The sequence below is a fragment of the Meles meles genome, chromosome 3 (genome assembly GCF_922984935.1).
Source record: "Meles meles chromosome 3, mMelMel3.1 paternal haplotype, whole genome shotgun sequence".
Classification (NCBI taxonomy): domain Eukaryota; kingdom Metazoa; phylum Chordata; class Mammalia; order Carnivora; family Mustelidae; genus Meles; species Meles meles.
In genome coordinates this window covers 52,157,863-52,171,167 of record NC_060068.1, presented here as the reverse complement: position 1 = coordinate 52,171,167, position 13,305 = coordinate 52,157,863, and the positions used below count along the sequence as shown (strand labels likewise).

At 36.6% G+C, this 13,305-nt stretch overlaps 1 protein-coding gene across 6 annotated transcripts in view; it reads left to right on the top strand.

The window, feature by feature from the left end:
• FER (FER tyrosine kinase) overlaps positions 1 to 13,305 on the top strand; it is a 466,540-nt gene that overhangs the window by 173,332 nt on the left and 279,903 nt on the right. For all 6 annotated transcript variants that reach the window (XM_045999916.1, XM_045999920.1, XM_045999919.1 and 3 more), the window contains one exon: positions 12,282 to 12,374. In XM_045999916.1, coding sequence (XP_045855872.1) covers positions 12,282 to 12,374 — 93 coding nt within the window. The remainder of the gene's footprint in view (positions 1 to 12,281; positions 12,375 to 13,305) is intronic.

The following is a 13,305-nucleotide window of genomic DNA, read 5'->3' as shown; positions in this document are numbered from 1 at the left end:
ATTTATTTGGGGTGCCTGGGTGGTTCTGTTGGTTAAGTGTCTGACTCTTGATTTTGGCTCATGTCATGATCTCATGGTCATAGGATTGAGCCCCAAGTCAGGCTCCACACTCAGTGGGGAGTCTGCTTGAGATTCTCTCTCTCCTGTCCTTCTGGCAACCCCCCGGCCCCCATCCCATTCATGCTCTCTCTTTCTAAATTAAATAAATACATCTTTAAAAATATGTAAAATTTATTTAATGTTTATATATTTGAATAAAAAACTGATAAAGCCCTCTGACTCTTGGAATATATATTGTGAGTATGAGTTTGGACTTTAAGATATCTGGTTTGTATAACAGGATGATTAGTACAATTCATTGAAATTAGAAACTCCTAAAATGGGGCTGTTTGGGAGTTAGGAGTTCAGTATGAAATATGTTGACTTTTTCTGTCTTCTCTAGTAGAGAAATCACATGGGTGTTTTGATACGTACATGTTTATAGCTCGGTGGTAAAGTCTGATTTAGAGATTTAATGAGTGGGCTTAGCTAGGTGGCAATTGAAGTTGGAACATGTAAAATGTTACCCAGGAAGGAAAGACAGTGAGGAAAGAGGAGATTTGAGCCAATGGATCTTAAAAGCAAATAATCATGTTATGCCTGTTGAGAGAGAGTGGGCCAGGACAATACAAGTTTCATGTAGGAGTATATGATCAGTAGAGGGGAATTCTCCCAAGAGGTCAAGTACAATAAGTAAGAAATGTCTCTGTTGGATTAGTAAAATGGAATTTGTTGGTTAATTAAAATCATCTGCTTTGCTTGAGTGATAAGATGAAAGCCAAATGGGAACAGATTGAGTAGTGAGTAGGAGGAGAGGAAAGTGGAGACAGGAAGCATAGATAAGTCTTTTAGGAATTTTGTTTATGGAGAATGAGCAGTAGCAGAAGGAGGATGTGTGGAGAGGGAAGAGATGCACCCCTTCCTCTCTTCATTCCTCCTTCCCTATCTTTCTCCATCTTTTCTCTTCTACTACTTCTCCTTTTTTCCCCTATAAGAGCAACTTAAACCTGTATAAATGATGGGGTAGGAAAAACAAGTTTTCAAACAGAGATCTATCAAGTTCTTGTAAGGTTTTAGGTTCTTAGGAGAGCAGGAGGGGATGCAATACAAAGTACGAGTAGAGAGGTCAACCTTAGATGGGAGATAGCTACGTATTTCCAAATGGGGAAACAAATTAGAACGGAAGAGAAATAATAGATTTTTAGGTTTGAAAAGGCAAGATGAAAGTGTTTCTGGCTTGTAGTTTCTTTATACTGGAGGGGGGTAGAATGAGGCAGGTTTAGGCCCAAGAAAAGTAGGAAATGTTTGAAATGGTTGACAGTAACTGGAAGAGTAAGAAGTGAGTTGGCCAGAGAAATGTAGAAGTACTGTTAGATAGTTGGTGCCCATTTGAAGTTAAGAATCTTGTGATTCTCTCCAGCAGTGATGAATTGTTTGAGTGTATGCTCAGAGAGACCAGATGGTTAGATCTATCCAACTATGCAGTGTTGGGGATTACTACATGTGTGCAACTAAAAGGTAGGATAGCAAGAGAGTTTAGAATATTGGTGAGAACATCATTAGAATGATATATTATGGCATCTCAGAGAAGAGAAGAAAAGTGAAGGTGATTGATTAGGCGAAACAAAGAGACTCAATGCCTTAGGGTGCAGTGAAGTTGAAAAATGCTTATAGTGTTACTGGTTGAAAGCAAACTGATGGGATAAGAGATTGTGGCCAGAAAGAGAGGAGCTTTAATTAGTTAATTTGGAGCTTTTACATGTGATGATAATATCCAAGAAGAAGCCATGATTGATGTAGAGTAGAAGAGAATGTTTCGCCTTCTAACCCCACAGAATGGAAGCTTTGTGACATTTCTTGAAGTGAATCTTGCAAAATAATATTTTGTCCCCCCAAAAAAGTACATGTACTAATGTGTTATTAAGGCTTTGAGACATACTGCATTTAAGAAACCTGCTTAAATTTGATTAATAGGGTAGTTCTAAAATCTATGGGACTACTGAACCTTTTGTAGTTAGATGTTAGATAACATCTGTTAATCATTCAAACTAGGGTTTTTCTAAACATGTTGAACAATTACTTTGTCGTGCGCTGCTGTTTTGTTTTTTAAAGATTTATTTATTTATTTATTTATTTGAGAGAGCATGCATAGGGGGAAGGGCAAGGGGAGAGGGTGCAGACTCCTGCTGAGTGGGGAGCCAGACATGGGGCTCCAACCCAGGACTCTGAAATCTTGACCTGAGTGGGAAATCAAGTTGGCTGCCTAACCAGTTGAGTCACCCAGGCACTACTGAAACTGATGAATAAGTAAAAGTAATTATCACAACATAATATGACACAATATAAGAAATGTTCTCTTACAAAGAAGTTTTCCATTTATATTAATTAGAAGATTTGTTTTCCTATTTAAAGTAAATGTATGTCTAGAAGAAAAAAAATGTTAAGTTTGTATATTATTTTGTTAATGAAAATTCTGACTTTCATAATTGCTTATTGGAGATCTTGAATTACTAGTGGATAGTCTAGGAAACTCTGCTATATTAGTTCCCTATAACAGTCAACCAAAGCAGTAGAAGTAAGTACATAAGAGAGTTATTTACATTCGCAACTAGATATATCCAGAAATTTAAACCATATCATCGAGAAGTCTGTCATCATTTCTTAGCTCTCCCCTCTGTTGTATTGCTCTGTTTTCAGGCAGCAATAGTCCCATAATATGGCAGTTTCTCTCGGAAGGGTGAGAATGGGATAAATGCTTGGAACCTCACTGATTTCTTCCTAACAGGTCTCCTAATTGGATATTATTCGCTGATAATAGAAGGGCAATATTATAAGCACCACATTCCTATCTTTAACATTTTATTTTTATTTTTAAAATTAAGTTCTAGGATATTCTTTTAGGTCCTACATTTTCTGATTCCATTCTAATAAGTAAAATCTTGCCTGAGGCCTTGAAACTCCAAACATTTCCAATTACTAGTTCTAGTAACAAAAGGAATTCTGAACAGATAGTAGGATTATTGATGCGTGTGCACTATGAGAATACAAAAAAGTCAAACCATTCAGAGAACTTTTTAGATGAAGTTGGAAACTTAAAATATAGTTCATACAAAACTGAAGTATGTACATACTAGACCTTACAGTAACCTTCTATGGTCCTCTGCCCCAAATACAAAAACAGTAAAACTCATCTTCCCTATCCCTCAAAAGCAATCGACAAAAGAAAACAAAATCAAGCCAAAATAATAAGAATGAAGACTTTTTAGATATTTGGAGTTTAACTCTTTAAATGATCTTTTGAGGAGTATAGGCTTAAACTCTGATGGCCTTTTGTGGTAATTGACTGCCTTAGAATATGGTAGTCAAATATAAGTCTGTAACTTTTGATAAATTAATGGCATTTTCTTTTGTCATACTGAAGATCCATAAATTGTGTGTTTCTATTCTCTTGGTTTATGATTAACAGTCAATAAAATGATGACTGGCAGGTTACTTGTCAATAAAAATGCAAATGAATTTCTGTATCGAGTTTGGATATGGAAAGTTACAAGAGACCATATGTAAAGGCTGAAAGTTATCTTCTTAAATACAGAAAGTTGTGGGTGTGAATGGAAAGCAGAGAGAACTCCCTAGCACACCTCCCCCTCTCCCCCAAAGAGGCTGCAAAGCTTGGTGAGATCTCCTTTAGTTCCTAAAGCTGGTGGATTGACTTTGAAGCTTAGGCAGGATACTGGAATCTTGCCTGGGCTCAGATTCCATTCCTAGCTGAAGGAAAACTCCTGAAACATCTCTCGGAATGTTTGAAGCTGGTGGTGAACTGATTCAAACTAAAGCTGCAACAAAGACCAGACCCAGCTTATTACCTATAGTCCCAACCTAGTAGCCTGACAGACAAAGGAGTACATATCCCTCTTTACTGATTTCAGATTCTACTGTTCTTTTATACAAACCATTTGGCACACAATCAAAAATATATGACACACTAAAAAGAGAAATGGAGAAATAAGAAATGTGACTTTACAGCTAAGAAAATAGACACAGGTGACCCAGTTATTAGAATTATCAATGTCTTTAATATAGCTATTACAAGAATGCTAAGGGATCTAGTGGAAAAGATTACAACGGGTATGAAAGATGGGGTATTTCAACATTGATATGGATGCATAAAAAATGAAATTCTGGAAATGAAAAATATAATATCAAAACTAAGGAATTCGTTAAATGGAATTGTTAGTAGTAGATCAGTGACCTGTGATTATAGGTTGATAGAATGTATCCAAATGGAAACAAAAAAAGGAAAAGAAAAACCGAGTATTTGAGATCACAGGGTGATATCAAACGGACGAACATACATGTGATATCGAACGGACGAACATACATGTAATTAGAATCTAAGGAGGGGAGGAGAGAGAGATGGGAGTAGAAAACATATCTGAAGGGACAATTATCGCGTATTTTCTAACACTTTTGACCCACAAGTCCATGAAATTTAACAAACTCCAAGCAGGATAATTAAAATAAAATTACATTTACTTATATCCTTGCTTATTACAAAAGTAATCATGGAAAAATGTTTATTATATATAGGGGAATTATGATATGAATTAGAGTTGACTTTATACCAGAAACACTAGAGACCACAAGACAAAGTGCTGAAAGAGAAAAAAAAAAGAAAAAGAAAAACAACTTTGAATTCTATAAGCAGTAAAAAAAAAAAAAAAAAAAAGTTCTTTAAAAATGAAGGCAAGATACATCAAGGATACTTCACACCCATTAGGATAGCTATAATCAAAAAAACAGAAAGTAACAAGTTTCAACAAGGATGTGCAGAAATTGGAAGCCTCATACATTGCTGGTAGGAATGTAAAATGGTTCAGCTACTGTAGAAAATAGTTTAGCTGTTCCTCAAAAAGCTAAACACACAATTACCAAACAACCCGGCAATTCCACTCTTACATGTATCCCCGAAAGAGTTGAAAACAGGTACTCAAGTACATGTGTATCTACAGTTATAGCAGTACTATTCACAATAGCCAAAAGATGTTTTTGTCAGGATTAGTAAAGCTAAAATAATAATGGCTAATATTTATGAGTATTTATTATGGTAGGGGAGAGAAGGAGGAGAAAAGAAAGGAAAATGGGAGTCAGAGGCAGAAAAGAGAGGAGAGGTAAGGAAACTGCTGTTGGAAAGACATGAGCAGCTTATACAGGAATTGGCAAAAGGGTTATTTTGACCTGATCAAAGTAAGTTGTTAAGTAGAGTGGTGAGCTTAGAGTCTGTGAGGGTGTGGCTGGAGTTGGCAAAGTGCCTTCATTATTAGACATAGGGGTCTCTAATGAAATAGTACTTTGCTCTCATTATAATGCATTCTTGGTCTTAAAAGTTATTAGTTTAAACAAAGAAGATAAATTTCGTGCCTTAATATTATGCCCCTTGGTTGTTTTAAAGGCTGACTCCCAGGCACGTGGGTGGCTTATTTGGTTGAGAGTCTGACTTGTGATATCTGCTCAGATAATGGGTCATGTGTGTCGTGAGATCAGGGCCCATGTCCAGCTCCATGCTCAGCGGAAGCCGGCTCGAGATTCTCTCTCCCTCTCCCACTGCCCCTCCCAATGCTCACTCTCTCTCTCCCTCTCTCAAATAAATAAATAAATCTTTGTGTGTTTTTTTTTTAAAGATTTTATTTATTTATTTGACAGAGAGAGAGAGAACAGGAACACAAGCAGGGGAAGTAGGAGAGGGAAAAGTAGGTTCCCTGCTGAACAGGGAGCCCGATGCAGGACTCAGTCCTAGGACCCTGGGATCATGACCTGAGCCGAAGGCAGATGTTTAACAACTGAGCCACCCAGGCGCCCCAGTAAATAAATAAATCTTTTAAAAAATAAAGGCTTTGGCGCCTGGGTGGCTCAGTCCTTAAGCGTCTGCTTTTGGCTCAGGTCATGATCCCAGGGTACTAGGATCGAGCCCTTCATGGGGCTCCCTGCTCAGTGGGAAGCCTGCTTCTCTCTCTCCCACTCCCGCTACTTGGGTTCCCTCTCTCAATGTGTCTCTGTCTGTCAAATAAACAAATAAAAAAAAAATCTTAAAAAAAAAAAAGGCTGAATCTTAGTTAAGATGGGTCTTGGTAATTTAACTCAGAATACTATAATTTTTTTAAAAATAACCTGAGATACATAGTTGTTTACTGAGTAGAGCCTATCAGCATTTAAATTGTAGACTCAGTGAGGTGCTCATAAGGAAACTGGTATGGATTTTGCACTATTGGATAATTTATGAAAAGAATATATATAGACATTTAGTGCATCTGTTTGAGAAAAGCACCATGGAACATGAATTGTACTTGGATTTTGAATAAGAAAGGAGTTGATTATAGTCTCCTGCTTTGGTCTTATTCCCCTAGAGACATCATCTTAGTTAAGAGATATATACAGTCAAGAAATCAAGAACAATATGACATTTTACAACCTGGTTTCAGTGAACTCAGTTGTACTGTAAATTTTCTTAGCATTGTTATTTTTAGACAAAATCTGAATAATCATTCAAATGTTCCTTTTGCACATTCGGTTTCCAATTTCATTATTTCAAAATATGAAAATGGTTGACTTAACAAGCGGTCTGTCTTTCTTTGAATAAATATTCTTAATATGCAAGCATCAAAGAAAAACAGCATGACAAACTAGGTTACTAGGCAGTGAATACTTCTGAAATGATTTGTCTTCAGTCAGAACCCAATTGCTAAAGTAAATCACTTACAAACTGTTTCAGTACTTAAATTCTGTATCCTGATGGGAATAAAAACTGTGTATTCTTCGTTCTCCCCAGCAAATCAACATCTGCAAGAGACTAAGTTATTTGTTTATTTATAAATGCATTCCTTTTATGAAGGACATATCGATATTTGCAGTATTTCATTTACATTATGGAGTCATTTATGAACAGACAAGAATTTTTTTCAGGAGACAATCTTCTCTTAGGTTATAATTTCCCTGTAGTTATTTCTCACAAAATCCCTCCAAATTTCATGGCTGCTTTGCATAAGTAGTCTCAAAGATATTTGGCACTCAGCCTGGAGCTTGAGCATGAATATTGTTATCTTTTCCTTGATCCTTAGTGCCTCCTGTTCTGAATATGTATCTGAATGTTCCCACAGGGCCAAATCATCACTTTCATTGTTCAGTGTAAGAATGTTATTAGATTGGGATTATTTATTGAAGTCTGTGAGAAATAATGCTTATTGTTTCAGTGACTTATTAGCACAAAAAGTGTCCCTGTGGCACCTTTCACTGTAGTTGGCCTTTCCATTGGAGGTCAAGTTCTGAGGACACCTCAGGCAGAAAGTGACCAGCCCTCAAAGGGAAGTGACTCTGGTGATCAGCCTCCCACATAAAACTCTTCCGTGGGAGTTTGGCCCATGATCAGTGCAATGAAGTTACTGGGGAGCTGGAGGATGGTCACAGAAATTTTGAGATGAAGATTTTGTCCAGGCCAGTGTGCTTCTTTGTACTGATACAGAAACTAAGAGCCACGCTAGTGAAGTAATTTAATTTGCCCAGATTCATACTTGTTACACCTTCTGACATCAAGAACTTTATTCTTTCTACCTTAGTGCCTCCTTTAGGGGCCTAGCTCTGAGAACCATTATGTGCTTTGTGGTTAAAGTCATTAATTTGTAACTTACTCTGCCATCTAATCATGCTGTCATTTGGAAGAACTGCAGATTTTTGTCACTTAACTCCAACCAGCAAAACTTTGCCTCTTGCCTTTTCTATCATTGCCTGTGCTTCAGTGAGCAGAGGGTGGAGATAACCTGACAGCCTGTTTTACTGCAATTTGGCAGTTTTATTAAGAGTAATTTAAAAACCGGATAGGTATGGTTTTACTTGAACTATAAGTAGTTTTATCAATTGATAATAAGAAAACTTTTAATTACTATGAAACAGTTTCATATCAGTTATGAAACATCTCCATATATGTATGGAAAGAGAGATAGAGGGGGAGAGACAGAAATAGTGAGACCCTTCAGTCAATTTTATTTTTTATTTTATTTTTTTAAAGATTATTTTTTGAGTTAGAGAGGGCAGGAGGGGGAGAGGGAGAGAGTCATCGAGTAGACTCCTTTGCTGAGCACAGAGCCCAACGTGGGGCTGGATCCTACCATCCTGAGATCATGACCTGAGCTGAAACAAAGAGTTGGACGCTTAACCAACTGAGCCACCTGGGTGTCCCTACACTTTAGTTTATTTTAAAATAATGACAATGAAAAGCTATTCTTGAATGAGATGTCAAAATGATAGTGCATCTGGCACTTTTCTTTCAAGACAGATTTACAGCTACACTTACATTTTTGTGGGCTTCTCATCAGACTATTATTTCATAACATCACCCCGCCTTTCCCCCCTTACCTGGCCCCCACCTTTCTTCACTGTGAGGGGCCATGCTGTTGCCCAAACCAATCCCTATGTTATCTGGAGAAAGTTCTTTACCTTGTCATTACTTGAGGGAGGTGAAATGAGTGCGTCATCACCAGCCTTAGCAGGCCAACAGGCAGGATTAGTTATTGTATCAATAGTAATTAAAGGGAAATTTTTAAAATTTTAATTTCTAAAAGTAGCCATTTAATTCATTGATAGAAAAGTCAACCTGTCCATGAATTCAGCACAGTCTGAAGTATCATGATACTATAATTTAAATCTATAGTATAATGCTACATAGACCAGCTTTAGCAAGTGAGTTTCATGTTCTCTATTTGTGGAAATCTGGGCACCAATGAAGCTGACACTGGTTAAAATTTTTTTTAATAAACTTTATTTAATTTGATTATTTCTGTATGAAACTTAAGGTTTGTGATAATAGAGTTTTTAGATCAGCCTATTTAAAGAGTACTTTACTTGAAAGGGTGCTTTTTTTACTAATTGTATCCCCTCAAACACACAGTGTATTATGCTTCATCACTTAATATAAAGGAAGCACTTTTTGAAGTCTTCTTTACCCCACACCTGGACCTGCACATTAGACTTACCTGGTGTTGGTTTCTTAAGAAAATATTTTTTGTTGTTGTTGTTGTTTTTAATTATCAAAAGGTTTTGGGGGAAATGGTTCTCTTTCCTGTCATAAGTTTTAATACCCAAAATGTAGCTTGAAGAGAATTACTTTTGCCATTTTAGTGCATATTATTAAATCATACACTACTAAAACACTTTCTCATATGTAAAACTCTGTCCAGATTTTTCTACTTTTCTGCATCACTTCTCAGTGCTTTTCAGTTCTCATAGTGCTCTTATGTTAGCACCACACTCTCCAGTATTTTAAGAGCATTCACTCAGAGGAGAAGTGTAAGTTCGCGGTAGAGGTGCTCGGAGCTCTCTTGTGAAGCTTTTGTGGCCAAACAGGTGAAGGTAGCCCTTTCCTGTCATCTTCCTGTCAGTAGTAGCAGCAGCAAGGTCAGCAGTGGTATCACTGCTTCTGCTAATGTCACTGCCCCCTCCACCTCCGTGGCCACTCAGAATCAGGGGGAGAAATTCCCCAGGGGAAGAAATGGGTGAATTGGGCTGGGAAGTAGAAAACTATAGCCCCTGAAGTGCTTTCCAGTATGTATGCTATACATAACTTTGTTATTATATAAAAACATATTTCACTCTATATATTGTACTATAAATAATATAAAAATATGTAAACATCTTACATACTATAAGTATACTGTCTATAAATATATGGCTGTATATACATGTGTTACCATTGTAATGTATTTTCATAGTATAATATGCAACTGCTTGCTGCGGATGCCGCCCTGCCCACTTGTGGGTTCTCTGTATTCTGGCTATACGTTTTATCAGGTTTTACCCTCCCAAACATTTTTTTTCAGAAGACTTCTCAAGAATCAGATTTTGATTTTGATTTTTTTAAAAGATTATTTATTTGTTTGTTTGTTTGTTTGTTTGAGAGACAGGAGCAGAGGGAGTGGGAGAAGCAGGCTCCCCACTGAGCAGGGAGCTCAACGTGATCACGTGAGGTGGGACTCAATCCTAGGACTCTGGGATCTTGAACTGAGCTGAAGACAGACAGATGCTTACCACACTGAGCCACCCAGCACCCTCTCTCCTCCTTCCCCGCCAAATTAGATTTGTAAAAAATCCCAAAACACCCAAGTTGAAGAGGGACATGCATTAAAGAAAGGGCACTATATTTCAGTACTTCTAGACTGTTTTTTCCTTCAGTGCTTCTTATGACTCAGTACAGGGTTTGTTTTTTGTTTTGTTTTGTTTTGTTTTTGTATTTGACTTTTTAAAAAAAGTTATTTTTATTAACATGTAATGTATTATTTGCCCCAGGGGGACAGGTCTGTGAATCAGCAGGCTTACCCATTTCACAGCACTCACCATAGCACATACCCTCCCCAACGTCCATAACCCAACCACCCTCGCCATACACCCCTCCCCCCAGCAACACTCTGTTTTGTGAGATTAAGAGTCTCTTATGTTTCATCTCTCTCCTGATCCCATCTTGTTTCATTTTTTCCTTCTCTATCCCCCAAACCCCCACTCTGCCTCACAATTTGTGAGTTAGTATAGGGATTTTTACTAGAAAGCAAAGTGAAGCTACAGCTAGGATTAAGCCTATAGAATGTAATGCTCACATTCCTAAGGTGATGACCATTTTTACTACAGTAAAGATCTATTTTTTTAAGGTAAAATTTTAAAAATATTCACATGCTTTTAACATGTTAATTTTTAATCATGTGCAGTAACATACATGTACTCTGAAGAAGGTTTGTAATAATTTTTTTCATTTTATAAATGACCAAAATGAGGCATAGGTAGTGATTTACATGGACTCATAAGCAAGTTAGTAATGTAGATAATGATGAAAAAGAAGTTGAGGTCATTTGTTCTGTTAGGTTATTGTAAGATTACTTTAAATTATTAATGTGCATATGTTTGTAGAATGATAAGAATATTAGTACTGCAACCATTAGAATGAAAAGTAGCTAAAGTGGGAGTAGGCACTTGGAGAGACAGAGGTTGAATTTCGGAAACTACAGTGTTTATCAGAGAGCATATGGCTAAAAATGTCTGCATTTACTGAATAGAGACATATACCCTACATATTAGAGACAAAGGAAACAAAGGATATTATTTGTGGCCTGCTTTACTTATTTTTCTCTGATAAATAAAAACTGAGCATCACTACTAATGGAAGACATAAGAAATACAGCATGGCAATAGGATCTCAAGTTCTTTTGTCTGCTGCTGATGAACAGTTGAAATGTCATTATTGGAAAATTGACCAGTGCTTCCATTACAAACCCTCACACATCCTTCCTTATTTATTACCGTCTAGGTCTCATTTTTGTTCTACTTTCTCTTCTTTTCTACCCTCTTGCCCCTCTTCATGTGCATTTATTACATGGATCTCAAGATATGAAATTTTAAGGAAAGTTTCCTTCAGTTGTGATATATGACGCTTAGAAATATACATCCTAAAGCAAGTAGCTGGATTGATTTTACTTAGTGGAGTTCTACCACCAGCCCCTTGTTTACTTTTTTGGTTCCCCTTTGGTGGCGTTGTCATCATCATTGTCATTGTGATCCTGTGAATCTTTGTGGAATTCACCATTTAAAAAAATGTGTTCGGGGCGCCTGGGTGGCTCAGTGGTTTAGGCCGCTGCCTTCGGCTCAGGTCATGATCTCAGGGTCCTGGGATCGAGTCCTGCATCAGGCTCTCTGCTCGGCAGGGAGCCTGCTTCCCTCTCACTCTCTCTGCCTGCCTCTCTGCCTACTTGTGATCTCTCTCTGTCAAATAAGTAAATAAAATCTAAAAAAAAAAAAAAATGTGTTCAGTATAGTTCTCCTGCTGATTTTTCCCTATTATTTTTTTCTTTGAAAATCCCTTACAACTACAGTGCTATCTGAAATGTATCTTAGACTGGTTCCTTATAACTTGTGTCTTTTGTTTTTTTTCTCTCACATGTTAATATTTGGTTTCCCATGAATTTCCTATGCATTTCTTTTTTTTCTCTTGTCTTATGAATTTTTATTTCTTTCTTATTTTTCTGCAAAATCAAGACATTCATTAAGAGATGAAAATACTATAGAGTTCCTATTTTGTCATCTTTAATGTCAGGAAGATTGCATTTTATTTAGTTGGAATATGTGATTAGCTGTGGATAAATATCTAAATGCCCAGTATAACTGTGTATAAACTAGTTTACTATTGCTGAAGTCTTCTTTCTTAATCTCTCCAGGAAAGAAAGGAGAGGCTATCCAAGTTTGAGTCTATTCGTCATTCAATTGCTGGAATAATTAGGTCTCCAAAATCTGCACTGGGTTCTTCAACAGTAAGTAGAATAAACTCCATGTGCTACTGAAAATAATCATTTTCTAGCTTCTTTCTGATAAACAATGAATATCATGTGTAAATTTGTCCTTACAAATAGAACACTAAGTACATAATATAATTTTTTTGTATGCATATGAATCTGTTCATACATGTGCGTAGTAAACACTGATATAACGAGGAAGGAAATAAACTTGTATTCAGGACTTCCTGTACCACATATAAATAATTATAGGAAACATTTTAGGTATTTTGAGGCTTTATTAGAAAAAGAGCAGAGATGGGGCCCCTGGGTGGCTCAGTGGGTTAAAGCCCTCTGCCTTCGGCTCAGGTCATGATTCCAGGGTCCTGGGATCGAGCCCCGCATCGGGCTCTCTCCTCAGCAGGGAACCTGCTTCCCCCTTTCTCTCTGCCTGCCTCTCTGCCTACTTGTGATCTCTGTCTGTCAAATAAATAAATAAATAAATCTTTTAAAAAAAATCTTTAATAAAAAAAAAGAAGAGCAGAGACAAATTTTTTTCCAGTGAAACATATTTTTATAATAGGGACTATTGTATATGTATTTTTAAAGTGTATCAGTTTATATATGTGTTCATATTTTTGAGAACATTTTAATTATTAAATTGAAGTCTATTGGAAATTTAGGTTTGTCATATCACCGTGGTGCATAAAATATTACAAATCCCTGTAGCAACAGCTATAGTCAAGATAAAGTATATTCTTTTTCCCCTTTATAGAATAAAATTTTAAAGTATTTCTCTTATTTCATTACCTTTAAGACTAAATTAACAGACTTTTTTCTAGCTATCCCTTATGCATAATAGTGCTTTAGAATAATAATAAATGATTGTCAAAACAACAATTAATTATGTGCTCTGCTCTCCCATCTTTTCAAGTTTCTACATAGTAATATCTTAATGTTATTTCTTACT